This window comes from Phoca vitulina, unplaced genomic scaffold (genome assembly GCF_004348235.1).
Source record: "Phoca vitulina isolate PV1807 unplaced genomic scaffold, GSC_HSeal_1.0 scaffold63, whole genome shotgun sequence".
Lineage (NCBI taxonomy): Eukaryota > Metazoa > Chordata > Mammalia > Carnivora > Phocidae > Phoca > Phoca vitulina.
The window spans coordinates 4920368-4948058 of record NW_022589766.1 but is presented as its reverse complement, the minus strand read 5'-3'; the positions used below and the strand labels follow the sequence as shown (position 1 = coordinate 4948058).

The following is a 27691-nucleotide window of genomic DNA, read 5'->3' as shown; positions in this document are numbered from 1 at the left end:
GAGATGGTTACATAATCTCTCTGAGTTCAAAGTACTCACCTGTAAAAAGTGTAGGTATTTACCTCAAAGGAAGCTGTGAGAATTAAATGAGATAGATATTCATTCATTCATTCCCTTATTCATTCTTCCAAATGTTTACTAAGTGCCTACTGTGTGTCAGGCCCTGAACTAGGTGCTGAGGATAGCAAGTGTCTACCCTCATGGGGCTTACATTCTTCAATGAAGCACACCTACCACATGAGCACTGTCACTACTAAGTGTTCAGTAAAAGTAGTTCCCATCCATCTCTCGGGCAACAAACAGAATTCAGGATGATTTGAACAGTCTGGAATGGTGGCTAAATATAATAAATGTAAAGTCTCATTTGGAGATTCAAAACCAATTGCTTTTATACCAGCTAGAGGGGATCATGGCTGAATAGCAACATGTCCAGAAAAGCATGGGGATATTACTAGATGAGAGTGCAATATTACTCAACAGTGCAGTATTACTCAACAGGACTACAAACAAAAGAAACCTGACCTAATCCTAGCTCATATTAATAGAAGTAGAACAATCAGAGCAGGAGAGGTGAAGGATGAGGTTCCACTCTCCTCATGCTGGTTGAAGAGAATACCAGTAGGCAGCTCCTTGGGGTGCCAGGAGAAGAGACCTTAAGTCTGACAAGGGGATGAGAGCCTCAAGGAGAAAATCACAGAGGACATGTCCATCCATCCATATATCTATCCTTCCATCCATCCATCCTTCCATCCATTCATTTTTTCCATCCATCCATCCATCCTTCCATCCCTTCATCTTTCCATCCATCTGTCCATCCTTCCATCTATCCTTCCATCCATTCATCTTTCCATCCATCCATCCTTCCTTCCTTCCTTCCTTCCTTCCGTCCATCCTTCTGTCCATCCTTCCTTCCATTAATCCTTCCTTCCATTCATCCTTCCTTTCATCCATCCTTCCATCCATCCTTCTGTCCATTCATCCATCTATCCATCCATCCATCCATTCATCCATCCATCTATCCATCCAACTACTCATCAAACATTCACGGAGCAAATATTCTCTACCAGGCAGACACTGTGCTAGTCACGGAAGGTACTGAAATGAGAGATTAAGTCACCATGCCTTTCCCCCAGGAAGGTTTTCTGCCATTTGGAAGAGGAAAGAGAGATGTGTGCCCAGGGGCAGGACCAGGACCAGGCTGCATTGCTGGGAGACAGCAGACAGCTGAAAGATAACCAGAACTCTCCAACCAATGAGTTGTTAGGAAGTAGTGAGGTCCCCATCATGGGGAGAGGCTGAGTAGGGAGTGGACCACAATGTTGTGAAGGGGATTTCTGAATGGGGATTTTTGAATTGGGCTGAACCACACAGGCTTCAAGGATTCTGTGGTCTTTATTGAGAACCCACAACATCTCAGCTGAGCATGGGGTGTGGGCATTTTAGGCCTGCTGGCAGGGCCACAGGGGAAGATGTTCAGGACAGAGGGGCCACCCTTTGGCCTCTTGGGGTATCACAACATTCAGGCAGCTGCTATAGTATCCACAAGAGAGGTTAGTGGGACACCCTACCAGGTGCCCCCAAGATGAAGCAAAACCTTCTTCCCTAGGGTGAGAGATCGGGTGACCTGTGAGGATAAGAAAAACAGGAGCAGAAGGGACACAGACCGAAGTGGGTGTGGAAAGGAAGAATTGGAAGCTGAGGGTCAGGAGAGGCATCCAGGCACCCCAGCAGGGACCCACATGCTGTCAGAGCTTCCAGGAGCCTCAGAGCCTAGCCAGTGCAACCCTCACTGCACAGATGGGGAAACTGAGTCTCAGAGAGGTGACTGAGGCCACTGGACAGCGGCAGGGCTGGGGCTAGGATGCCTGTCTTCCTTCTCCCATTCCTAATCCTGGACTTCCCAGAAAACCAGGGCATGTGAGCAGTGATTGTGGACACCACTGACATGATTGAAATTAGTACGTTCTTTACAGTGAAAGGCGCTAGACAGTCACTGAAATGCTGGAAACCCTCGGAAACATAAAAACTCTTGCTATAAACAAATCAGAAGTATTTGTTAAATTAGGAATTGAATACCATCCCAGTGAATACACTGAAACTTTAGGCTTCAGTTAGTTGTTCTGAAATGCCAACAAGCGAGAGACAGAGCAGGGGAGTTCCTAACCTAATTGTCCCCTTCTTACTCTCTCGCCACCCTCCCTGCTCCACCCAAGAGGAGGCAGGAAACCCCTCCAGGAGAGGTCTGGCCTGATGGGAAAGGGTCCTCTCATTTTCTTGGAAAAGGAGTGGCCATCCCATGAAGAACACAAGGCCCATCCTGACACAGACCAGCTTGGGGGTTGGAGTGGGAGGGCGGGGTGCTTGGAGTCAGTGGGGCTCAGGTCTCCCCACCCTGGAGGCCCCGGGCTCCTTCTCATGAGGCAGCTGAGATGAGGGGGGGCCTCTGGGGTTTGAACTGGGCTTAGCAGCCAGCAAAGCCACTTCTGCCACTGGGGACAGTGCCTGGCCCCTAGCAGGCCCCTGATTACTTTGTGGAATGAGTGAATGAATAAATGCCCCATGGGGTCAGGAGTCAGAGGGTGTGCGGGGTGGAAGGGTCTGGAAGCAGAAATCCAAATGATCCTTCTTCTCTGAAAAGTTCAGGGCACTCCGAGGTGAGAGCCAAGTCACATGATTGATGCGTTTGGGAAAACTGAGGTAAAGGAAGCTGGTATGAGAAATAGAGTTTATGGGCCTGCTCTCATTACCCCCATCTCAGAGAAAGAGACTTGTTCTAGTAGCAGAGGGTGGCTTGGGAACTGGCCCCTTCCCCAGTGGTGGTAGGGGCTGCCGGGGGGAGCGATTCCTGATCAGTCACCAGGAGACCCCAAGTCTGCCCAGCCTGCCTTGAACGAGGTCCTCCTTCAGGAACCTCCTGTGAGGACAAGGTGTCAGATCCAGAGGACCTTGTGTGTCCCCCTTTCCCTGTGCAGAACCATTGATGGGGAACAGTCTGCTACAAGCTCCAGTCTCCTGGGACTTCTGAATAATTCAGGAGCCAGGAGAGCAGTGGAGGCCTGGCCAGGCCCTGGGCACTTGACACGGGCTGCCAGGGGAAAGCCATGAATTATTGACAGGTCCTGGTGCCTGGTTGCCGCTCTCTTGTGGTCTGTCTCTGGGCCCATCCATGCCTGAGGCCCCCTCCCTGCTGCCCCTGCCCAGCCCACCTGGCCACTCTGTGGGGGCCAGCCCAGCCTCCTGGGTGGCTGTGGGCCCTAGGGGCTGCCCTTTTTGTGATGGGTAACTTCAATGGGCCACATGAGGGAGGCCACAGAGGACAGAGAGTCAGGTTCCAGCTCCTTCACCTAACTTGGGGAAACAGGCCCAGCAAGGGTCCTTGCCCAGGATCACACAGCAAGGGCAGGGCAGAGCTGGTCTTCAACTGGGGGTCAGGCCAATGTTCCTTCCCAGAGGATGAATGGCCTCACACTTCCACTTTCCAGAGAAAGGACCCTGCTGTCCCAGGGCTCATGAGCCCACCCTGCCTGGTCACCCCGGGCGCCCATCCTCCCAGGCAGCTCATCCGTGCTGACCCACCCAGAGGATGGCATTTAGTCTGCGTGTGGACAAGGCTCAGACCAGGGCGTGCGGGGTGGGGAATTTGCCAGGAGGCGGACCACAGAGTAAGTGTGGCTAAAGCAGCGAGAGCCCCTGTGGAGTACTGAGTTGCCCGTCACAGAGTGTCTAGCAGGGGGTGGAGAGTAGGAGTCAGGGAGGATGCTGAAGGGACTCTTCCTTAACAAAATGCTGGGCAAGCCTTCCTCTGGGGCCCCCAAGTCTAAGGTCTGAGACTTAACCTCAGTGAGCACTTGCGGGGGGAATGGCTCCATCCTGTTCCCTGGGGGTCTCTTGTCACATTGCAGCATCTCTGCTGATCCTTCCCCTGCTGTGCGAGGGGCAGCGTCCAGGAAAGACGGCCCGAGTGCCCACACTCCACGGGTGCTCAGTGGGTCCTACTAGGACTCAAAGGGCCCGTTGGCAAAGGGAAGTAGTGGACAGGGATTCTCGAAGTGTGCTCCCCACCCAGCATCGTCAGTGTTACCTGGAAACTTGTCAGAAACACCTATTCTCAGGGCCGTCCTGCCTGCTGCATCAGACTCCGGGGCGGCGGGTGGGGCCAGGGGTGACCTGGAGCTGGCTCTTACCCGCTCCCAAGAGCAGATGGTGCACATCTCTGGGAGTTCAGGGACCGCACGTTGGAAGCTTGAAATTGGCCTTGGCGCAAGTATTGGCACCACAGAGATCGTCAGGAGCTCCAAGTCAGGACTGTCCTTCTCTCCCAGCTGGGGGTCAAACAGTTGCCAGCACAACCGTGGACGCGGAGGTCCCAGCCATTTATGTTTTCACAAGCCCTCCAGAAGATTCTGTTTATTCTGAAGTTCGAAAACCACTGATTGAAAATCAAAAAGAGGTGAAGCTGTCAAAAGACCCGTATTTTTTCATAACTATAGTCTGTTGTTAGAATTCTACACAGTACGAGGGCTGCAAACCCACCCACCTCCTCATGTCATAAAGACAAAGCTGAGACTGAGGGTCAGCTGCTCCAGGTCCCCTGGCCCCTTGCCGGGACTTCTCCTCCCTGGGCACGGCCCAAGCCTGGGAGAGGCCAGGATGCTGCCAGGGAGGCCTCCGCTGGGCTGGGTCTCAGAAGCCCCTGGAAGCCTGGTCAGGCTTTCCAGTGGAGGAGTGGTTTGAAGAGTTTTGCCCTTGGGGAGGCAGGACAGCGGGTGGACAGGGCTCTGAGCCTCGGAGGGAAGCATTTCATGTTTGTCCACCAGGGCTGCTCTGGCCACTTCCTCCGCCCACACAGATGGGAGCCTTTTTTTTTTTTTTTAAACAGTATCCACTCTGTGTGCTCCTCAGGAGAGTGCAGACATCCGACATGTCCATTAAAGTCACAATTTGCCCCCTGCCTCACCTCGCTTGGATGTGCCGTCTGTTAGCTGCGTCCCTTCCTGCTTTCTCGGACTCACCTTCCTCCTCTGTAAATCAAGGGCAGCAGCGGGTGACCCCAAGGCCCCTCCAGCTCTCACACACTTTGGGCGCTCCCCTCAGCCTCTGCCGCTTCAACCAGAAACGGTTGAACCTTTTAATCTACGCCATGTGGAATCACCATGTGAGAACGTCTCTCAGTTCCCGGTTCTCTCCCAGAGCAGTGACCTTCAAACCATAGGGTGAAATGGGGCTCAAGTCAACTCAATCAGCATTTATTAGGCACCCGCTGTTGTTCACTAATTCAGCCAGCAGATGTTGAGAGCCCCTGTGTGCTGGAAATAGCAAACAGAGGCTGGAAGTAGGAAACATAGCCCTCCACCCCCCTAGCCCCCACCCCCGCTCTGGAGAGGCTCACAGCAGAGCCACCAGACCGCTTCTGGAGTGCTGACGATGTGCTAGATGCTCAGAGGCTCTCAGCCCTCTAAACAACCCGGAGAAGCAGGATTATTGGCTCATCTTAGGAGAAGCAGGACTGAGAGAGCCTAGCCTGTCAGGGAAGCAGCTAACATGCTGGGGTCAGAGCCGGGCTTCAGGTCGCAGGACTGTGCTCTTGGTAGCACTGCGCTCCCCTCCTCTGCTGTCAGGTGGGAATGTGGCGATCCCGCAACCAGATGGGCCCTTGCCCTCAATGGGCTTGTGGAATGCAGATGTGAGTATTGCGGACTAATCTGGGGACCAGTGAGCCAGTGGTGCGTAGAGACCTTGGTTAGGGAGGTAGAAGGGGGCAGAAGCTGCTTGTGTGTTCACGAACCTCCAGTCCTTTCCCAACACCCTCCACACTGGGCATCTGGGCAGGGGCTCAGCTGAAGCCCAACTCCACATGCTCAAGGAACACAAGCCAGGGGGTACCCAGCCCCCATCTGGGGACATCCCCCAAAGGTGTTCACTGCCCATGAGCTCTCCCAGGGAAGTGGGTCTCACACGTACAACCACTCACACTCGTTGGGGGCCACGTGCCCTCCTGGACATGCTGCCCTGGCCAGGACCAGCCCCCGCTCTGGGGCCACCTTCTCCAAGCTTAGCCTGGAGCCTAAGCACACCTTCCATCTCTCCAGCCCACTGCCCAGCCAGTCACAGCCCCTTGGGATGTCAGTTCCCCACTCTGGCCTCTTCGTGTGGAACTGCCATGCCCCCTCTGCCATCCACAGGCTCATCGGGACCTTCTGCATGGTGCTGCAGAAGGTGGTGGAGGAGAACCACGTGGAGGTGACTGACACACTGATGGATGACAACAATGCCGTCATCAAGGTGGGTCTGCCCCAGAGAGTCCCTGGACTTGCCCTTTATGGGGTCCCGCAGGGGCCTGTTTCACCTGCCTCCTCCCATTCATCAGGCGGTCTGGGGGATGCTCCTAGTGGGTGGCGAGGTGAGGCAGGAGGAGGAGACTCAGGTCAGACTGCTGGAGCCCCTCAGCCTGGGGCCCATGGCTGGAGCACTGGGGGCACAGTAGGGTCTGCTGTCCCAAGGGGAAGGGACAGCAACCGAAGGCCAGGCTGAGCCCTGCTGGCCACTCCAGGGCATGATCTTCATTCTGCACGCCTGCCCTGGAGCCTCTTTAATACTAGCCGCTCGGTGAGGGGAGGTACCTCGTTTTCTATCCCTGTTGTCGCGTCCCATCCCAGCACTTCCAGCGTGAGCACACACATGCTAATGATGCACAGTCTATAGGCACTCAGTACCTGTTCTAACAAAGCAAGGAAATGCGCTAACCTGGAGGCTCTGACCTGAGGCTCTGCTCTGATGCATTTGTCCCCTTCAGCTCATTCATGTCCACTCACGGGCAGTTAGGCTGTGCTGACGAACACAGCCCCTGCATCCGAACCTTAGGCCACTAACTGTGTGACTTGAGCAGGTTACCTATCATCAGCAAAGTGAGCAACATTAGATCTGCTTCACAGGAATTGTTCTGAAGATTAAATGAGAATACACAGACAGTACTTAGAATAGTTAGGCACCTAAGGAGTGCTCCATAAATACATAAAATAATATTGGTAACTCCTATTTCCTGACCTCAGTTTACCTGTGGGTGTAAAATGGGGTTATGCCATGGTTCTCTCACCTGCATCCTGCATAATATATGGCCTGATGTGGTAAGCCAGCAGGATAGCCTCAGAGGGCAGGGCTGCAGCCAGGGGGAGCCAGAATGGAAGGAATCCCCTCTGAGGAGTGCCAAGGGTGGAGAAAAATTCCCACAGTGCCTTGGTGTCTCAAGATGCTTTCTTGCAGAGAACAGGAGGGCATTCGGGACTTCACAGCATGGCCCCAGCCAGGCTATTCCCTCCATGGGCTGGTGTGGGCAGGGGGGCTTCTTGAAGTCAGGAGGGCTCGGCCACCCCAGCAAGGGGAGAGGGGATGCAGAACAAGCTCTGGACACCAGTGGGAGGAAGTGAGATGAGAAAGGAGGAAGGAGGCAGGGACAAGTAGGCAGCACAATCCATGCTCTGTATTTCTAGAATCAGGCTGAGGAAAGGACTTACAGATGATCTAGCCCATCTCCCACCTACCACTGCTACCCATTTAGTGGATGGGAACCCTGACGTCCTGGATGGGGAATGAATTTAGTCAAGGTCAGACAGCTGGTCAACAGCAGAGCCAATACTGGGACCCAGGACTTCCAACGCCAGGCCACCATTTTCCCACCACACCATCCCTGGTCACATCAAAAGGGCCACATTGGCTCAGTGCGAAGGACATGAGGCTTGGAGTCAGCCCGGCTGGGCTCAGATCCCAGCACTAGCACATCCGAGCTGTGTGACTTCAAGCAAGTAATTTACCCTCTCGTACGTTAGGTAGGGTAAGTTGAAGTGTTGAGAAGATCAAATGAGTTTATAGTAAAGCATCTTAACATGACATCTAGCACAGTGAGGGTTCAGAAAATATGTGTACCTTTTCCTTCCCTGGGGACATCGAAGCCTGGGCGTTCGGAAGCCTATGTGTCGAACGAAGGCTGCCTGTGTGGGTGGCAGGAGCAAGTCAACCCCCAACCTGTGAGGAAAAGCAGGTACATCTGGGAGACAGCCTGACACCCATGCAGGCTGAGGAAGGGACTAGAATGAGTCTTCCCTGTGTACCGGGGAGACACTAGAGCTGAAAGGAGGTAAGTGGCCCAAGGACTCAGAGCAAGAAGCCCAACCAGGATTCTCAAGTGCGCAGCCTGGGCCCAGGTTTGGGGCTCCACTTTCCCCCAGAGAAAAGCCCAGGCTGACCCCCTAGTCCCTCCTCCAGAGTAGGAGGGCAGGTGTCGGATGAGCAGGAAGAAGTGCCGGCCCCAGGCCTCTGGAGGTGCCCAGGCCTCTTCTCCTAAAGGCTCAGCTCCTATCACATCTCCAGCCCCGTGAGTGAGGGGAGGTCAGCCCTGCTTCTGAGGATGAGGCACTGGGACCACTGAATGATCTTCTTGATTATGTATGCGGTGGACTCAGAGAGCCCACTGCAGTCTAGACTCAACTGTCCAGGGTGCGCCCCCCACCTTGGGCACCAGGGAGGAGCAGAGTCAAGTGCAACAGGACCAGGAGCCAGAACCCATTAAGTTCACTGAGTCTGTATGTCTCGATCTTTCTGAGCCTCGGTTTCCTTATCTGCCAAATGGAGGTGTGGGGAGGATAACACCCAGCTTGTCTTCCTCCAGCCAGTGAAGGAAGTGAAAGCACTTTGTAACCATCACAAAGTGGTGGCCCGTGCACGTTATTGCTATCGCGTTCCCCTGCTCACCACCCACCCCTCTCCCTCCAGACCAGCCTGTGCGTGGAGGTCCGGTATCAGGCCACAGATGGCACAGTGGGCTCCTGGGATGATGGAGACTTCCTAGGGGACGAGTCCCTTCATGAGGAAGAGAAGGACAGCCAGGAGACAGATGGGCTGCTCCCGGGCTCCCGCCCCAGCTCCCGGACACCAGGCGAGAAGAGCTTCCGGAGGTAACAGGCCGGGCACTCTGGCTGCCCACCACCCCCAAAGACACAGGGCGGATGCCTGGGGCTTGGTCCCCCTCGAAGGCCCTTCTTGGCCTGACTGGGCTCAGAGTCCAGGGCTGAGTTGCTGGAGAGACATAAAAGAGGCAGGAAGGTGTTTCTACAGTGCACCACACACCTGTCCCCCAACCCCAGGGCTCACCCAGGGGGCAGGGTATCAGGGATCAGGCTGAGGGGCCAGGCCTCCTACTACCCTGAGGGAGTTCTAGGAGGGTGAGCTCTAACTTGAGGGGAAGAGGCTAGACCCCCTGCCTCCTAAGAGAACAGGTGAGGCAGACAGGAGGGGGCCCTAACCTCTCTGGTCCAAGACCCAGCAGTGTCAGACCAGCCCCTGGTGGCCTGCCATCCACCCTGGCCCCATGGAGGTCCAAGAGAGGGTGGGAGGCCTTTTCCTGCTAGGGTGAAGCCAAAGGTCCTGGTCAGGACACAGCCTCTCTTCTGTTGAGAAGAATGCATCCTGACATCCTGGCCCTCTCAGTGTCTAGGACTCACACCTGCAAATGTCCTGCCACACACAGGTGTCAGGATGCTGTGTCCAGGCCTGCACATTCCGAAAGCATGATTTTTCCCAAAAAGGAAATGCAATTGTATTACTCTTAGGACTCGGAGAGACAGACTCTTAAGTTAGTAAAATGTTGGCTATAGATTCCTAGTCCACTGGGAATAATGTGTAAAATGCAGGTAAGTCAATGGTGCATCTAAAGTTTTAGGGGAGGGATTCCCTCCCAGTGACTGCCTCCCTCCAATCTCCTGCCTTCCCTTTCCAAAAATGTGTATTCAGTCCCTGCTCTGAAAAAGCACAGATTCTAAATCAGTGCAATTGAATTGAGAATTGATGTATTTTTATGAGACATATATGCTTTTCTTCTTTGTACTTGAACTATTCTCCTCCAGCAACACACACACACAAACACACACACATACAATATACAAGCTTAAGATCCTGGGAGCCAGGTGGGGAGTAATAGTAACAAGGTCAAAGGAACCGTGCATGTGGCAAATACACCAGACCTTTGACTCCAGGCCAGCCGGGGGATGGGGTGACATCGCCCAGGCCAGCGGGGAGCCTGTCTTCCTTAGACTCTGGCCAGCCCGATGGAAAGGGCGTGCAGTTTGGTCTCAGGAGCCCCAGGTCTGAGTCCCGGCTCTGCCTCTTACCAGTCTTGTGACCCTTGGCCAGTCACATACCCACTTCACTGCCTCTCCTAACCTGTAAAATGGGGTCCGGGGGCAATGAGAACCACCCCCACCCTGTTGTTAGGAGAGCCAGCAGCACTGTGGAGGGGCAGGTTGTAACTGGGGTGCCGAGTGCTGCCCCATGTCAGGGCTGCTGACAAACAGGTTCTTGGCAGCTGAACAGTGCAAAGGGTCAGGATCCGGCTGGAAATGGTGGCAAGAGGAGCAGGGACCCAGTGGAGAGCCAGGGGACACACACAAAGGGCACCATCTGGTCCCAATCCTCTGTCCCCACATAGGAAAGAGCTTGGCTTGGCTGGGGCTTGAAGAAAGGGCACAAGATTGAAGCCGTGTGAGGACGAGCAAGTGCAGGGAAGGAGCACTGGCCCGGAATCAGGGAAGCTAAGTTCTGTTAAGTCCCATCCTGGCTGCCACTAACTGGCAAAGTGACTTTGAGGGAGTGACCTACCCCTCTGGGCCAGTTACAGGAATGGGTTGAACATCCTGGCTCCGCTCTAACTGTGACATCCTGAGGGACCCAGGGACACTCTGGATCTCATGGGTAGCACCCACATGAAACGGCTCTCTGGGAGCTCTTGACAGCCGAGGGCTGCCCTCTTTGGCTTCTGTAGCTCGGGGATGCTGAGGCAGTTCCTCTCTCAGTCCTAGGACAGCGGGCCAGGAGGCTGACGGAAGGGGCAGGGGTGGATGCAGAGAGCAAAATGTGGAGCTTTGGCCCCCAGATCTATAGAGGGCGTGGCTGTGCTTTCCCACCGCTCCCCGACCTTCCTGTGGCCTATCCCAGGGCAGCAGCCAGAAGCCAGAGCAGGAAGAAGGGTTTTTTCTGGGACTGGGAATTGGGAGAGGGTGACAACCACGGTCAGAGCCCCTTGTCTTCCAGATGCCACGGCCCCATGTCGGAGGGGCTGTGTGAGCATGTGCACGGTTTCCCAGCTGCCGCTGGGGCTGCCCGCCCCGACACTAAGAGTACTTTGGGGATGGTGCCCTTGCCAGGCCTTGCCATGAAGCCAGCAGGCTACGTGTGGGGAAGAGGTGAGAATGTTCGAGGAGGACGCTTTGCTAGTGAGGAGAGGGTGGAGCTGCTTTAGAGCGTTTGGGTTTATCCTACAGCTTAATTCCGGCTGCCTCCATGGGGCCTGTGAGCTCTGGGTCAAGGAGCATGGGTGCCGACAAGAACCTGATAGTGGGCCTTGAGGCTCTAGTGTTATGTCTCACTCTCGTCACCGAAGTGCCAACCAGCCAGGCCTGTCAGCTCTGGAGTGTGGGAGGAAGCCACGTCTTCTGGACCAGAGAGCCCTCCAGAAAGGCTTTGGCCAACAAAGGGACAGAGGGAGGAAAGGATGTATGTGCCTAGCCTCTGAGCCCCAGTGAAGTCTTCCTTCCCCATGTCTGCCCTTGCCTTCCATCCACTCCTTAAAAGGCCACCCCTTTGCAGATGAAGGTGCTTAGTCTATCACGTGCCTCTCTTGTCTCTCCTCTGACCCATCACCAGCAACAAGGAAACCTCACTGCTGGCCAACAGCAGTGTCTCATCTGGTCATCTGGATCCATGGGGGTCTGGTGTGAGAATCCACTCTTCTCTGTGTGACTTGGCTCAGTAGGGTGCTTGCTGGAGGGTGGGGGGTGCTGGTGGAGTGAATGGGCAGGAAACAGCCTTTGCCCCGGACTGGCAGGGACTCATCCATGAATGACAGAGGAGGCTGATGGGGGAGGGTCCTGGGGAGCCCCCACTTCTCCCTCTAGGGCCTGGGCGCCCCTGGCTGGGCTCCAGCCATCTGCCCTCACCACCCCAGCAAAGGCCTCTGTAGAGGCTCCCCTTATTTAAGGGCACTCACTCCCAAGGCCTTAAGTCTCTTCCTGGAAATTTCTCCCATTTGACCTCAGGGAATGTGTGCTGGCCCCCCTGCCCGAGCATGCCCCCCCAACCCCTAACCCCTAACCCAATAGTATCAGCTTGTTAACACTTTCCTGCCACAGTTCCATCGATCCCAGGCCCTGGTCAGTCTTGTGCCCTCTGAGCCACTCTGCCTACTTCTCTAGTCTCTGCCCCAAACCAGGGGCCCCTGATTTTGGCCAGCTCCTGTAAAACACCCTGGGAGTGTTCCAGAAGGCCGTGCAATGCCATGGAGAGCACAGGGCTCAGACCCTAGCTCTGCTCTTCGGAGCCACAGTTTCCCACCTGTAAGAGGGGCATCCCTACTGCCCCTTAGGAGTGTTCGGATCACATGAGAGGCTACACGTGGGTTGCCCACCGAGGCACCTGGCGTGTGGTCGGCACTCAGCCAGTGTCTGATTCCTTCTTCCTTTCCGGAGTCTCTGTGTCACCCACCCCAGCTTCCACCCTGAGCACGATGTGACCTTTGGGCCCAGGCCCTGTTATCAAGGTCCCCCCCCGGCTCTGGCCACCCACCCTGTACCAAGGGCCCTGCTGACAATGCTGCCGACAGCTGGGGCTTCACAGCAGCCCGGGCCCGGGGTGGGTCTCACTTGCTCATGGGGGTCCCCTCACCTCCCACAGCAGTCAGCGTTGCTAAGAAGGAATGAATCATTAACTCCATGGACACTTTGCTCTCAGGAGCACAAAATCAGGGCTCTGGGCCTTGCAAGTGAGGAGACACCTGCCCTGGGCTCTGAAGGGAGAGGAGACTTTGGCCCCGAACACGTATGCGCATGCACAGTGCCCCGGTGCTTGCCCACACCCACGTGCACGTACGTCCTCTGTGTGATGCCAGGGCGCTGCGCTCACCGCTGGGTTCTGGGCTCTGCTGCCGCAGCGCCTCTAGGAGCCACAGCCCAGAAGGACAGAAAGGAGCCCCAGCTTTAATCTTGCAGCTTCTCTTGGAGCTTTCCTGCAGATTCCCTCTGTTCTGTGACTCTCTCTCCTCATTTTCTCCACCTGCCTGGCCTCCTGCCCTGCACGGCCCCACCTCCTTCCGCCCGGCACCCCTGTCTGAGAAGGTGGAGGTTCCTGTTGGGCCCCTCTCTGCTCAGTCTCATCTTGGGAAAGCAAGGGGGGGACCACTTTTCTTGTTCTCCCTTTGGATCATTCTTCCACTCCAGCAGAGATCCATGGAAGCTAGGTAGCCTCCCACTCCTATAACTGGGGTCAGAGGGCAACAGGGTATCCCCATGGTGTGTGTCCTGAGGTGTACATGTGGTCGGCACAGCCAGCCTCGCCCCCAGAGCGCTGCTCTACCAGTTCCCATGATCTCTTCCCTGCCTCCCTTCCCCAGGCTGAGCTCCAGAGACGCATAGAGGAGCCAGGGTTCCCCTCCATCCCCGGCCCAGGCCTGAGTGTTCGAGTGAGGCCTGGTACCATGAAGCACTTGGGTCCCAGCAAAGCCTAGAGTTCCCCAGCGGGCTGCCATATTGGATCTCCCACCCTGTGGCTGCTCTCAGTGGCACACCCAGAGCAATGGGGATGGGTGTGAGGGAGAGGTGGTGTGAAACCAAGGCCCAGAGAGAGAGGATGCTGGCTGAGGAACAGGACTTACCTGGCCAGAGCGGGACACTAAAACCACAATGTGGACTCTAGGAGGAAAGTCAGAGCGGTCCAGGGCTTCACCCCTCGCAACAAAGACAGAGGCCGCATCCCACCCCTATCGCTTGTGGCTGAGTGACTGAGGGCAGGCTGAGCACAGAACCTTGAAGCTTTATTATTGTTAGTTGTAGTCCTAATAGGGGTCGTAGGATTATTTTTTCAGAGAAAGATAGTTCTTTTCCCTTCTCCATTTCCACACTCAGACTGTGGGACTGCGTGCAGCCCCTCTGTAGGCCCAGAGGCCTGGAGCATGTGGGGAAGGGTCATGGCGGGCATGGGCCAGGCAGTGTGTGCTGGGCCCCGAGCACAGGTGCATGCTGGGCCTTGGCCTGCTCTGTGCCTGACCAGTTCCCCCACTGGGCCAGCCTGACACCTCTCTGAGATTTCGGAGCAAAACCCAGAGGGAAAGAGAAAAAGCATCACGTTTTATTGTTCAGGTAAATAAATTCCCCCTTCCTGTTCCATCCTCGGCCAATCCTAGATGATACAGTTCCCCTTCTGGTTCCTCTATTGCAATGCTTTTCAAACTTTTCAGGGTTACAGAGTTCTTTTAAAAATAATCAACAAACTTCCCTCAAAACTTGGATCTATAATTCAGAAAAAGGCAGCCCTGTTTGGATTACTGTGAGGGTGAGGCCAGTAAATCTTCCATTCAGCCCTCGTTCTCAAAAGCTCATTGGAGCAAGCCCCATGCAGCTCTCACTGGGTCCCAGTGGGGCCCATGGCCCACGCCTGACCTGCCTGTCCCCAAGACCAGCCAGGCCTGGGGCCAACATGAGGCTGCTGAGACAATCTCTCCTTTTCTACAGCGGGCTATTCTCTGATCAGTGGTCTCAGCCGATTTCGACAGCCAGAGACCTGGCTGATGTTGACTACTTTGAAAAGAATTACAGACTGACCAGCTTGCCTAATGGAAAGGATCACTGGCCAAAGCTGGACTTCAGCCGTGATCTATCTAAGCCTTCGGGTTCTGAGCTATCAGGGCTCAGAAGTCACGTCTACCTGGCAAGGCCCAGGCCAGTGCAGAACAAGGAGAGGAAAAAAATCACTAATTGTTGTCTGCTTTCTTTCCTTCATCCTCATTGCCACAGCATCAGGGAAGCATTGAGAGAACATTCCAGAAGGGTTTTCTGAAAGCCTCCCTAAAGAGGGAGAAGAGCACCGTTCTTACCCTGCCCTGCGCCCCAGAGTGCTAGCTCTCTACTACCACGTGCCCAGAATCTCCCCAGCCCACCTTTCCTCTTGGAGGCCCCTCAGAGCCTGGGAGCTGGCCACACCGTTGGAGGAGATCAGGGGAGGAGATGGGGAGGAGCAGGGTGGCCCAGGTCTGGAGGGTGGCCAGGCTCATCTAACCTTGCTTTCCCTGAGGCATCTGAGACCCACATTAGAAATCACCAAACCCTTGCCTGGGAATGGAAGAGAGCAGCCAATACCCTGAGGCCTCCTCCCTCATCAAGGCTCCAGGTTCTCCTGGGCTTAGGGTTGGGAGAGTGGCCACCCAGCCCCACTCCTGTGACCAGGGCAGAGCCTGGGACCATCCGCTCCTTGCCCAGCAGGCTTAGGCTGAAGTGAGAAGCTGTGGGGTGAGGGGTCCCTGGGACAAGGAGCCCCCTGGGGAGTGGGGGGTCCGCAGGGCCAGGGTCTAAGTCTGCAAGTGTCTCTGGTCCACACCCTCTCACTCACATCCCCTTGTCTCCTCATTTCTTCCCCCTACTCAGCAAAGGCAGAGAGAAGACCAAGGGAGGCAGAGATGGCGAGCACAAGTAGGTGTCCCAGGCCAGGGCAGAGCCCATGGGGCCCAAAGGCTCCTCACCACAGGGTGTGGATGTCGGGATGGCCCGTCTCAGTGGGCTTAGGTGTGGACTGTCCTGGTGGAGCCAGCACCGGGGGATGGCAGGGCGAGGGAGGTCTGTCCATCTGGCCATAGGGGGTGAGGGTCAGGGAGGGAGGGGGCGGGGTGGGGGGCGGGCAGGTATCTGGGCCTGCTGGTTTCCACTCCCTCCTGCCTCCTTTCAGTGTCTTGCCTCTTCCTCTACTTCCCTGTTCAGCTCTACACCCACATACCAGGCCCTTAGGCTTCCCTGTGAGGGAGGGAGAGTGTGACTGAAGGCATAGGAGTGGGGAAGGCCCAAGAAGCCATGGCTACCCCCCCTAAGAGTCAAGGCAGGGCTGGGAAGGTGGACATGCAGGCCTGGAGGCCCAAGGAGGACAGACTCCGGGCCTGGAGTGGCCACAGGGGTGGCTGGGACATGAAGCCCCTGAAAGCTAAGGGGAGACGAGCAGATGAGCACTCTCTGGTTGTCTGCACAATCTCCATCCCCCAAAAGGTTTCCTGTGGGAGGGAGAGATCAGGGGCTATCTGGGAGAGGGCAGAGGTGGGGAACCCAGGTGAGAGGGGCCAGCCACAGGGGCTTGGAAAGGCTCAAGGCCCAGGGCTGATGAGTAGGTCTCCCAGGGTCCCTCAAAAGCACATGCTGTCCCAAGAACTCTCTAGCATCCTGGGGAATTCACAGGAGCAGTAGTAGTCAGGGCTGACCAGCTGGAGGGGGCCTCTGGGCCACAGCCCTTTCCTAGAGATGACAAATCTGAGTCCCAGAGAGGGGAAGTAACTTGCCCCAGAATAGGAGCAGAGCTAGGATGACAACACAGGGAATTTAGCTTCTGACCCAGAGTTAACAATAGACCCAGGGAGTTTAGAGCGCTTGACTGTACTCTAAATTTAATTTAATTCTCCAAATACACTGATGCAAGCTGAAAAGCCAAGCATGTGGTCTTTATTTTCCAGATAGGGAAACTGAGCTTCAGAGATGTTAAGAGATTTACCCCAGAATGTGATGCCAATAAGCTAAAAACTAGTTGACATGAGAACATCATGGGGACACCAGGACTGTGGCTTTAGGGGTCTGGGGTGGTCAGCATGGGTATGGGGTATGGGCCTGAGACCTCTGCTTGCGTTAAGATCCCGGGGGACTCATCGTCGTCCAGTGCTTTAACAAAAGCTTACTGAGTTCCAACTCCCACTTGTTACACACGAGCAAAAGCACTACAGGGCGATGGCACCGCGTGGGGAAAGTTCAGGCCCAGGCATCTGTAGGGTGGAGGAATGTGCCGTGCTCTGAGCAAGGGAAGGAGCCGAAGGCAGGGCTCACACCAGGCTTGGAGAGGGAGCCAGAGAGCTGAATCTGGGGGCCGGGGTGGGGGGGCGGTGAGAGATGATGCAGACACTGAGCTGGGAGTCCTTCGTAGAGAGAGGTTTCGAGGGGTCAGGCCCATATGGACCCTTAGATGTAAAAGGCCTCCGTAGAAGGTGTGAACAGCCTGTCCCTCCCCCGGGCTCTGTCTGCGAGTGGCGATGCTCGAGGGCCCTGCCTGGTTTCCAGCTCCTCAGTCTGTCCCAAGCCAGACCCCCAGCGACGCAGACTGGCCGCAGCTGAGACGCCTCGCAGCGCAGGCACATTGTAGCCCCGCTGTAAACGCTGGGTCCCTAGCGCTCCCTCATCCGAAGCTCTTGTCACCTCTAGTCAACACAGGGGATAAAGTCAAACAGCAATTTTTATTCGTATTTTAATGTGTAGGGCAGGAGGAGGATTGAAAGGGGAGGGAAATGAGATTGCTAAAAAGAGATTATAAACCAGTTGAAACTCTTTCGCCTGGGGAAGAACAATTATAAAAACCGTTTTAAATCCCTGAAAGGTTATTGTGTGGCAAAGCTGGCTAGTTTGGAGCTCCCCTGAGGAGAAATAAGTGGAAGTATGTGCCAGTAGGAAAAACTGAAGGATCCAGCCATGAGAGGACTCGTGCTCCCCGTGAGTCCGTGAGATGTGGGGAGAACTTGATTTGGGGAGGTGGGAATCCATTGCCTTGAGGCTGTTTGCTTGAGTCTTGCACGGGGTTGGCCACAGGGGAGAGCTGAGGAGCCAGCTCCTGGGTGAACTGTGGGCCTCAGTACACAAGGGCCTCCCAAGCCTCCTGCTTCCCCCGGGGCGCACGGGCAAACACGCCAATTCGGAGACAGGTTCTTGTATGAAGGCTCGACCTATCCTGCCCAGATGTGGGAAGCTCTTTGAAACTAACTGAAATTCAACACACTGTGAAAAACAACTCTACAGCCTGCAATTATGAAATTAGCTGCACTTGGGACAAAGGGATTAAAAGAAATAAAACCCACCAAGAGGCACTTGGAGCACATGCCCCCAAGTTTGGAAAATGTGGCTGTTTCAACAATGAGGAGAGCCAGAGACCTGTTCCTGTCAGGCAGGAGTTCCCCCTGATTACCTGAGGCCTGAGCTGGTGAGCCTGGAGTGTGAGGACTGAAGGTGGTCTCAGGGCAGAGCCGTGGGCAGCCAGGCCTGGAGTCCATGGTCAGGCAGAGCAGCCCCTAGGGCACAGCCTCCAGAAGAATACACAGACCTGAACTCACAACATTTATTTTGGCCTGTGTTCCCAAGGGGCCCTGAGTGCATCCCCCAACCACGGCATCCTTCTAGATCTGAGCCGTGGAACCAGCAAAGAAATCATCAGGTCCAGAAATTTAAAAAAAGAGTTTACAAATGAGTGAACTAATGTTAAAATCTTTTCCCTAGAGGGAAAGAGTGGTCTACATTGTTAGGTGCATATCATTCTGCCTGCAGTGAATCCAGCAATGGGGAAGCCCAAATGTGACCCTGAATCCTCAGAGGGCCTGCAGAGGCCCACCTCCCCAGGCTCCAGCTTCTGTTTTCCTGCAGCCGTGAATGAGGAGCCACTTGGTTGCAAAGTAGTTTTTCACTGAGTTGATGATTGGCTTGTTTTCTTCGTCTCTTAATAAAATGCAGCATTTTATTTAAAAACGAAAACAAAAATTCAGTACACCAGCGCACCAGTCACCTAGTCAACAAATTCCACATTTTGGAAATCTTAGTCTTTAACACAAGTGGATAATCTTCAACAATCCCTGCCTAAGTTAACATTTATTCCAAAAATCACCTTTCCCCTTTGCCAAGGGGAGCAGGCATGGTCTTTCTGGAAAGCAGTGCAATAACAGGCAGAAGAGGCTGCTTCTCTAGTGAACTTCCGCTGTGTCATCGATCAGAAAGCTCCAAAGGGCAGTGCGCGCCGGTGACATCACGCTCTGCTGCAGACCGTCCAGATGAATTGAAGAGCAGGTCTAGGAGAGACAAACAGGTGGAAAGCCCACAGTAAGGATTTTGAAAATTACATTTACCCTACACATTCTGCATTTTTCATTAAGGGAGAAATCATCATTTTGAGATATTTCCAGGCACATAGGAGTACCACCGGTGAACCTGTCCACCTGAGATGCTTAAAATTATGCAGGGTCTGGAAAGAGGGGTTTCTTCTTTGATTGGCTTCAGGGTACAGGAGAGAATAATAGGAGAGCATAGGGTTTTGGGTTTTTTTATGTCTCAATCTTTGCTTCCAAATATATTTGTTTTAAAAAGAAAGTGACTTTCAAACTCAAGGGCCATAACTGCCCAAGGGAAGCCCCAGGCCCTTTTCTACTTGGGTGGGTCCTCAGGACCAGTATCAGAAAGCCACAATTCCCTGCTACTGGAACCCCCCCAGGCCTCAGGCAGCAGATACAGACCCTGTCCCAGGATGCCAAGCAGCTGGCTTCTCCAGGCAGGACCTGCTTCTGACCCAACACAATGCTTTGAGCTACCATCTCAGAGCACTTTCCCAGGAGCTTTAGGGCAAGGGGAACAGGATGGGGGGGTTGGTGCAGCCCAGAGGGTTGGGGGCTGAGGAGCAGGCTACGTGTGATGGCATTGTGTAGGTCCCACACAGCATGGGCCTGGGGACTATAAGGATGGCATGACCCAGAAATGGCCAAGAAGCGATTGTACAAAGCCAGCCGTCCAGGAGACTCCTGGGTAATCCAGGCGAGTGGCAGTCAGAGCAGAAAAGCTGGGCAGAATGGAGTCCCAAACACTGAGACAGGAAGCAGAGTGAGGACCCACACTAGGCACGCATCCTGTTGCAGGGGTCAGATGTAGCCAGTACCCCCACCCTTAAGGCCACCAGGCCAGTGTGAGCCAGGCAGTTTGGTCCATTCTCACGGCCACTCAGTTGTTCCTGATGAGGTCACTGACCCGTTCCATGTTTTGTCACCAGCCATTAACCTTCATGGCAGTCTCTTCCAAAATGCGTTGAGATTGAGATTATTTGTGAACAAGCCCCTTCTTTGTAAGTCAACCTGGGTAGTCTGTGGGACTCTTCATAGATGGCATCCCCATCTGCGGGTTGTGCTGGTCCATGGCCCACACCTACACCTACAAGTGCAGGCCCTGGAGACTCTTCACCGAAGTTCCAAGTGGTCAGGATGGGATGTCCAGCGACAGGGAAGTGCAGTCCTCGGAGGCGGGGGCTCTGCCCTTCAACCCCAGCGCTCGGAGCCTCTGAGTCTTTCCTTGGGCTGAATGAGGAAAAGTGTATGTCCCTCCCAGGATTGCTATGAAGATGAAATAAGCAAACATCTAAAAGCCTTTGGCCCACAGTAGGTGTTCAAGAAAAATTATATAATTAATCTCTTGTTGGCACATAGGTATATACCTCCCCTTATTAGAAGGGGAGAAATTTCCTTTCCCTCTCCTCCATTGTGACGTTCCAGACAACATGACGCTGGCTAGTGTGGACACATCAGTGTTACCCCAGCCTTCCTTCACCCACCTCATGACTTTTTAGGAAACCATAGATACACTGCTATTTTCTAAGCTGTGAGCTGGTGCACACGGAAGGGTTCTTGGTCGCTCTCTCACTGGGATGCAGACTCATAACCCTCCATGTCTTGCCTGGGAGTAAAGAAAGCAAAGAAGAGTAAAGAAAGGCCTGGGGTTAGGGTCGGGCCAGATTTGGGGGAATAAGATTGGCCCCCAACATGGAGTAGAGGGGCTTAAGGTTTTTAGGCCATCCCTACAAGGACAGAAAGGTTTTGCCCAACCTCACATTACCCGGCATAAAGAGCAGGGGGTCTTGGGAACCATAGTCAAGGCTCCACAGGGAGATGTGTGACCCAAAGGTGGGTGGGCTCTGCTGTAGGTGAGCTCAGAGTTGGAGCCTCCATCTCGCCCCACCTGGGCCCACAGGATGACAGAGCTACACCCAGGAGGAGGGAGAATGGGAAGAGGAGGGAGTCAGGTATCCAGCTCTTGCAATATTGATGGGGTAATGGAATATTGCACTTTACCCCCCACTGATCCTACTCCGGGTCCCTGCTGGCACCAGGGACCTCAGGCTCGGCTGCAGGGACATCACTGAAGGGACACTGACAGCCCTTGCCCCCTTCCCTCAGGCCCCCTGACTGCAAGGCCCTTCACCTGGGGGTGACCAGAGAAAGAGGTAGGAACTATGGAGTCTGCATACGTTCCCGGGGGTTGGTTGAAAGGAGGGATTCCACAGTGAGTGGGGACAGGCAGAAGGGGTGGAAGCCAGCACCAAAGACAGATGGGAAAGGGCCCATCTCCTCCTCACTGGGGACCAAGGAGAATCCGAGGGCATGGAGAGGTTGGGAAAGACAAGGCAAGCTTTGATCACCAGCACCATTTGAGAACTGAGCTGCTAGTTTCAACCACATCCCCCGCCTCCTCCTTGTCCTCTGCCCTCTGATCCTGTTCCTGTCCATCTGTCCTGATGCTCGGTCTCTGGTCATCTGGCTTTCTTTCCAACCAGCTGAGGTGGGGTGCTCGGATAGGGAGGAGGAGCTCGGAGGCATGATGGAGCTCAGAGCTCTAAGACCGGACCGAGGGAGAGGAGATCAGCGCAGGCCCCAGGAGGGCTCCAGTTAAAATCGTGCTTTCCAGCCGAAGGTCACCTTCTCTGATCGCTGGGCCCTGGCTTGCTCCTCCAGTGGTGCGAAGGCACGGGGAAGGAGGAAGTGGTGGGGTCTCCTCTGCCCTAATTCCCCCTCCTGGCTCCCGCTTTAGAAAGTCTGGCCCCCAAAATATCTCAGGACCAGCACGTGAGGGGCTGGAGTATGCAGCTCCTTTCTCTTACGTGTTCTTTCTCGGGTTTTGCTCTCCTGTGTTTGTGTGTCTTCCTCCTGGCGTCCATCTCCCTCCACCTCGTTCTGGTGCCCGCCTCACAGAGCCGGGAGGAGTGTGTTCTCAGCCATGAAGCTCGGCAAGAACCGGCCCCACAAGGAGGAACCCCAAAGACACGGTACGGACGCGCGCCCCAGCCCAGCCAAGTCCGAGGCCATCTCTCCGCACCTGACAGAGACCAAACCGCTCCCCTCCGCGGGCAGCGCCCCAAAAGGCTCTCCTGCGATTGGCCGGCGAGGCCTCCTAGGCGGGCCCTTAGCCTCCCATTGGCTGCCGGCGGAGCCGGGTCCTGAAGGTGGTCTTCGGGAAGGGGGCGCTCCTAGCACTAAGGGTGGGAAGAGCGTCTCCTCTGGTCTAGAACTGAGCAGAACCCTCTGTCGGATGGGCCTGTTTATAAAAGGCTCCACCAGCCCTCTTTGCTCCCCCCTTTTTTCCTGCACACAGAAGCCTAGAGATTGTTCATTAGAGAAGGGAGTAACAAAAAACGAAAGTGGTTGGACCAGTTCCCTATTTCTGGGGGGAAAGCCAGCGCGTCCTGAGAATGCTTACTCAGTGGCAGGACTTAGAGTCCTGCTTTCCCCAAGCCTTCTCACCAGGCTGCAGGGAAGGCTCCGGGGAGGAGAGGCAGGCTGGGGCCTGGGAGCTGACAGAGCAGCAGGGCAGCAGAGAAAGATCACTCTGGGGGCGCCTGGGTGGCACAGTTGGTTAAGCGTCCAACTCTTGGCTTTCAGCTCAGGTCATGATCTCAGGGTCCTGGGATCCAGCCCCACATGGGGTTCCACACTCTGCGCAGTCTACTTGAAATTCTCAATCTCTCTCTGCCCCTCCTGCTTGATCTCTCTCTCTCTCTCTCTAAAATCAATCAATCTTTTAAAAAATTAAAATTAAAAAACAAGACCAGATACAATATCAATTAAAATCAATTAAAATCAAAGATCAAGATTAATAGGAAACACTGCAGGTATACGGGCCATAACATTCTAAGCAGATGCTACCAAGTAAACCCAGAAATTGGCTGTTAGCTTCCTGGATGCCGAAGCAAAAGGGGAGACAGTCTGTATCCCACCATCCAGTCCACCTAACTGGCCTTTCTTCGGCAGATGAACCGGCAGTGCTGGAGATGGAGGACCTTGACCGCTTGGCCATTCGGCTGGGGGATGGGCTGGACCCCGACTCCATGTCTCTAGCCTCTGTCACAGCTCTCACCACCAATGTCTCCAACAAGCGGTGAATATGCGGGAGTCACAAAGCCCAAACTGCCTCTGCCCCATCAGGCAGAACCCCACTGTGTGTGGAATTGGGGTGGGGAAGAATCAGGGTCCCCCACCAGCTTCTTCCTAACCCTGCCCCTTTCTCCTTTTCCTGGATGTCTCTCATGCCTCGGTCCCTACAAAGTCAGGAGCCTATTCCCAGGTCACTGAACACCTCCAGGCCAAAGGAAATCACAGAGCTGCCCAGCCCACATCTGAACCTGTTGACCTAGTATCTATCTCTCTTGTCACTTATGTCATTAGCTAGTCCTCTCTCTTGGGGCCTCAGAACAACTAATCCCCATCCCCATTCTGTTTGACAGTCCTGGAGTGTTTGAAACCCATGATTCTGTCCTTCTGCTGTTTGCCAGGGTCCAACCACTGCCGGTGCCCACCTCCTCCCCTGCAAGCAGTCCCCTTACACCAGGCATGACTGTACATTCTCCTTCTCAGGTCCAAGCCAGACATTAAGATGGAGCCATGTGCCGGGCGACCCATGGATTTCCAGGTAGGTGGGGCAACTCAAGGCTGCCTACCTTGCAGATTCTACTCAAGTGGGGGAGTTCTGACCAGATGTGTTTTGTAGACTCTGTGGTTGCATGGATCTGAGGGTCATAGAGAACCACAAGCTGAATGTAAATTCCTAAAGTAAGCGTGTTTCTGGGAGGCACTTGTAAAAGTGTCATAACTAAAGAGGCACAGGCCTAAAGAGGAACTTGAGAACTCTGCTCATGCTGGTCATAGCCCTCCCAGGATTTTGTTCGTGTCCAGCACTGGACTTCATAAAGTTAGAGGGACCTGGAAAAACCATAAAAAGACCAAGAAGCACCACTATATATATTCCAACAATTAAAATAAGAGCCTCTGAAGAAAGATTTTTTTGGTGTGCTTTTTAAATATTGTTTTCTATTATTTTAATGCCAGAAGTAATGTCAATCTTGGTTATCCATAGGTGGTGAGAATGTGGGCGGGTTTTTTTTCTTTTTCTTTTTCTCTGTGTTTTCTGAAATTAACAGTTAATTTTTCTGTTTGTGTGTTTCTAAAACTGGAGACAAAATGGCTGAGATAGGGAGAGATTTGAAGCCATTGAATTGTAAATGTGGCCACAGTGCTTGCAGGATGGGTCATGAGCATGGCTGGTAGCTGCTCAGAGAGGGCCACACAGGACAACTGAATCCCAGTGCAGCCCTCCAAGCCTGGGGACCTGGTCCTGAGCTTTGCAGGGCCACACACCCAATTTTGTCTCTTCTGGCAGAGTTGATCAGAGCCTGAGAGACTGAGTTACACTAACACAACCCACAACCGACTAATGTACAAGCCAGAAACACCTAGTACTTGTTTATAATCTGGAAGCAAGAGGGCCCATGGACCACCCATTGCTCTAGACCTTCCCTTAGAGTCTAACAAGACCCAGCTTTAGGTCAGAAGACTGTGGGCATTCCTAGGACTGAGTGAGTATGCTCACTGGTCAGAGGAAACAGAGCCTTCAAGAGACCCCACCTGGCTGCCACTGTATCAGAACCAGGGCCCAGAATCAGAATGCGCCTCCTCTCCCAGGTTAGAGCTATATCTTTTTTTTTTTAAGATTTTATTTATTTATTTGCAAGACAGAGAGCGTGCACAAGAGCATGAGTAGGGGGAGGGGCAGAGGGAGAAGCAGGCTTCCCGCTGAGCAGGGAGCCCAGTGCGGGACTCTATCCAGGACCCTGGGATCATGATCTGAGCCGAAGGCAGACGCTTAACCCACTTAGCCACCCAGACACCCATAGAGCTGTATCTTCGATACTCACTTCCCAGATGCTGTGTGTGCCACCCCATCGTTAAGGACAGTCCCACCGCACCTCCCTCAGGTGATGGTATCAAGGACTAGGAAGCCCCTTTCTTTGTATCAGTACATCTGGTCATGTTTTCTCAAGGACATCCCTTGTCTCCTTAATCCTTGCTTCAGTTTGTTTTCATCCAGTTGGCGACCATCTTTCCAGGTGCTCGAAAATTCGCCCCAGGCAGTGGTTTTAGCCAGCCTCAAGCCCTTGGGCTCCTGGGAGGTCTGGGAATGTCGCTCCCTCCCGTCTCTGCCACCACCCAAACACAGAATATCTTAAGACTTCCGAAGGCTTTTCTAGGGGACTGGGCTCAGGGCTTTGCTCCCCTGTTTTCTGAGCATAGGAACATTCCAAAGAACAAAAACCTCTTTGTCTTTGTGTTTTCAGATACTGTTCCCCCTGTAGTGTCACCAGCCTGCCACATAAGGGCACATAGAAAATGGAGTAATTGTTGTTCCTGTTAACATAACTTATTTTCTTGAAGGCTTACTATGAGCCAAGCACCATGCTGCGAGCTGTATGTGTGTTTTCCATTTAAGTTAATGTAATTCTTACAACCATCCAAATATAGGTATTACTACATTTCATAGGTGAGAAACTGAGGCACAAGGAGGGTAAGGAGCTTACCCCAGGTCACACAGTTATTCAAAGGTAGAGCCAAGGGCGCCTGGATGGCTCAGTTGGTTAAGCAACTGCCTTCGGCTCAGGTCGTGATCCTGGAGTCCCGGGATCGAGTCCCACATCAGGCTCCCTGCTCAGCAGGGAGTCTGCTTCTCCCTCTGACCCTCTCCCCTCTCATTCTCTCTCTCAATTAAAAAAATCAAATCTTAAAAAAAAAAAAAAAGTAGAGCCAGAGTTCAAATCCAAGGGTGTCCAACTGAAGCAGTCAGAGTGACTAATTTCTCTCTAATTGAGCCTTTTGGACAGTCACCCCCTCTGGTCCCCATTCATCTTTAGCTTACTACTACTGCTTGTTTTCAAAACTCTTTCCAACTGCTTCCTGACAGAGACTTTTATTAAGTGGACCACACTTTCTCCCTCCAAAGACTTTCCAGACATTCTGCAATTGAACAGACAGTTGTTGTATTTAACCTGGTAACACAGTATTGTCCAACAAGTTCATTCCCATCTCAACTACAAATATGAACACGGTTTGAGAGAGAGCCCTGAGGATGCAAGAGTGGATTTATTCTTGCTTCCAATAAATACAACGTAGAAGGCAAGAAAACTTACCAAAGCAACGTCAGTCTGTGGAGAACTTGTATTCGCCCAGTTAGAAAGACCTCAGAAAGCGCACCCAGCTGGTGGGAGGAGAGGGCCTTAGCTGAACTCAGATGCGGGAAGGACCCTGAGGGCTCAGAACAGTGAAAAGGCCATGGCGTGCCCATCCCCTTTGCTTCTTCTGGTTAGAATGTATGTCATGTGTAAACCCTTTCCTGATTATTGGCATCTCGAAGGCGAGAGCTGCAATGTCATCCAGTGAATATGCAGCTTCCCCATCGGAGTGAGCAAAGCTCAGCACTTGGCAGAGATGTTCTTGGTGGGTCATGGAGTCCTGAGTGTGTTCCCTGCCCTCTCTTCCGGGCACCAAGACCTAATACATTTTCGCCTCCATGTCATCTCCCTGAACAGTGACCCTAGACCCCAACTCCGAAGGCAATATTGTACCCATTTCCTAGCTGGTCTCTGTACCACCACTGGCGTGATCTTCTCAAAATGCGTATCTGGTCATGTCACCTCGGCCACCCGGAGGGGAAAAAAGGTAAAGGGTGTTTCAGAAGGGCAGCACTGACGGGCCTGCCCCCTGCCATCTCCAGCTCCCCACCACTGTTCCTGCAGCACAATCAGATCCCATGGAAGCAAGTCACAGAGTGCCATGATTCTTGGCTTCTCCCAGGGCAGAGGTATAGGTTTACATTCAGCCTTGTTCCTTGCAATGGCTTTCATGAAGTCACCTAGGGATTAGGTCCCTTATCTTGGGAGAGGAGGGCTGAATAGGTGATTACAAAAAGAGCCTCCTTGGTCAGCTGGTTGGTCCGTCCCTTTGTGGGTCTATTTGCCTCCCCATCTTCCACCCTGGAAAAATCGAGTTCTCTGCTGATGACTGGAGAATGGAAGGAAAAGATGGCCAATCCCTTCCCTCAGAATTTGTTTCATTTTATTTCTACTTTTTTTTAAAGATTTATTTATTTATTTGAGAGTGGGGAGGGGCAGAGGAAGAGAGAATCTCAAGCCGACTTCCCACTGAGTGGGAGCCAGACGTGGGGCTCGATCCCATGACCCTGAGGTCATGACCAAAATTAAGAGTTGGACGCTCAACCGACTGAGCCACCCAGGCACCCCTCAAAATTTGTTTTAAATTTCAAGTCCAAGTGATACCTTTCCCCTCCATATAGCCCCAGGTGGGGGTGGGGAACCAGCAGGAATGACGTTCTCCTTCCCCACCAACACCATGCACAGACCTCAGTGGTGCACTTTCAGGGTTCCCCTCAGGGGGCACCCGTCAGCCAGCAAAGAGCACCTTCTGGAGCCTTTCTCTCCCCACTCCACCACCCTCTGCTCCTTTCAACCCTCTGCCCTCCTCCTCTCCCCACCCTTTGGGTCCTGAAAAGGAATAGGGGGCAGAATGCTAGCATCATTTGCCGGGCCTCTGGATAAAAAACATAAAAACTAACCAACTGCTCACATTTGGAAGGTTAATCTCCTGATGGCATATCTTACTACCTTAATAAGTCAAAACTGTGTCCATCTACTTCCAGTCTTGAGTTACAGTCTGTCTTTCTTTCTTTCTTTCTTTCTTTCTTTCTTTCTTTCTTTCTTTCTTTCTTTCTTTCTTTCT

The 27691-nt window shown here is 53.6% G+C and overlaps 1 protein-coding gene across 2 annotated transcripts in view; it reads left to right on the top strand.

Moving 5' to 3' along the window:
- The window catches only part of OTOF (otoferlin), a 92635-nt gene that overhangs the window by 31763 nt on the left and 33181 nt on the right, over window positions 1-27691 (top strand). For both annotated transcript variants that reach the window (XM_032391664.1, XM_032391663.1), the window contains exons 4-8: window positions 6183-6282; window positions 8767-8948; window positions 21824-21897; window positions 22880-23006; window positions 23483-23537. In XM_032391664.1, coding sequence (XP_032247555.1) covers window positions 6183-6282; window positions 8767-8948; window positions 21824-21897; window positions 22880-23006; window positions 23483-23537 — 538 coding nt within the window. The remainder of the gene's footprint in view (window positions 1-6182; window positions 6283-8766; window positions 8949-21823; window positions 21898-22879; window positions 23007-23482; window positions 23538-27691) is intronic.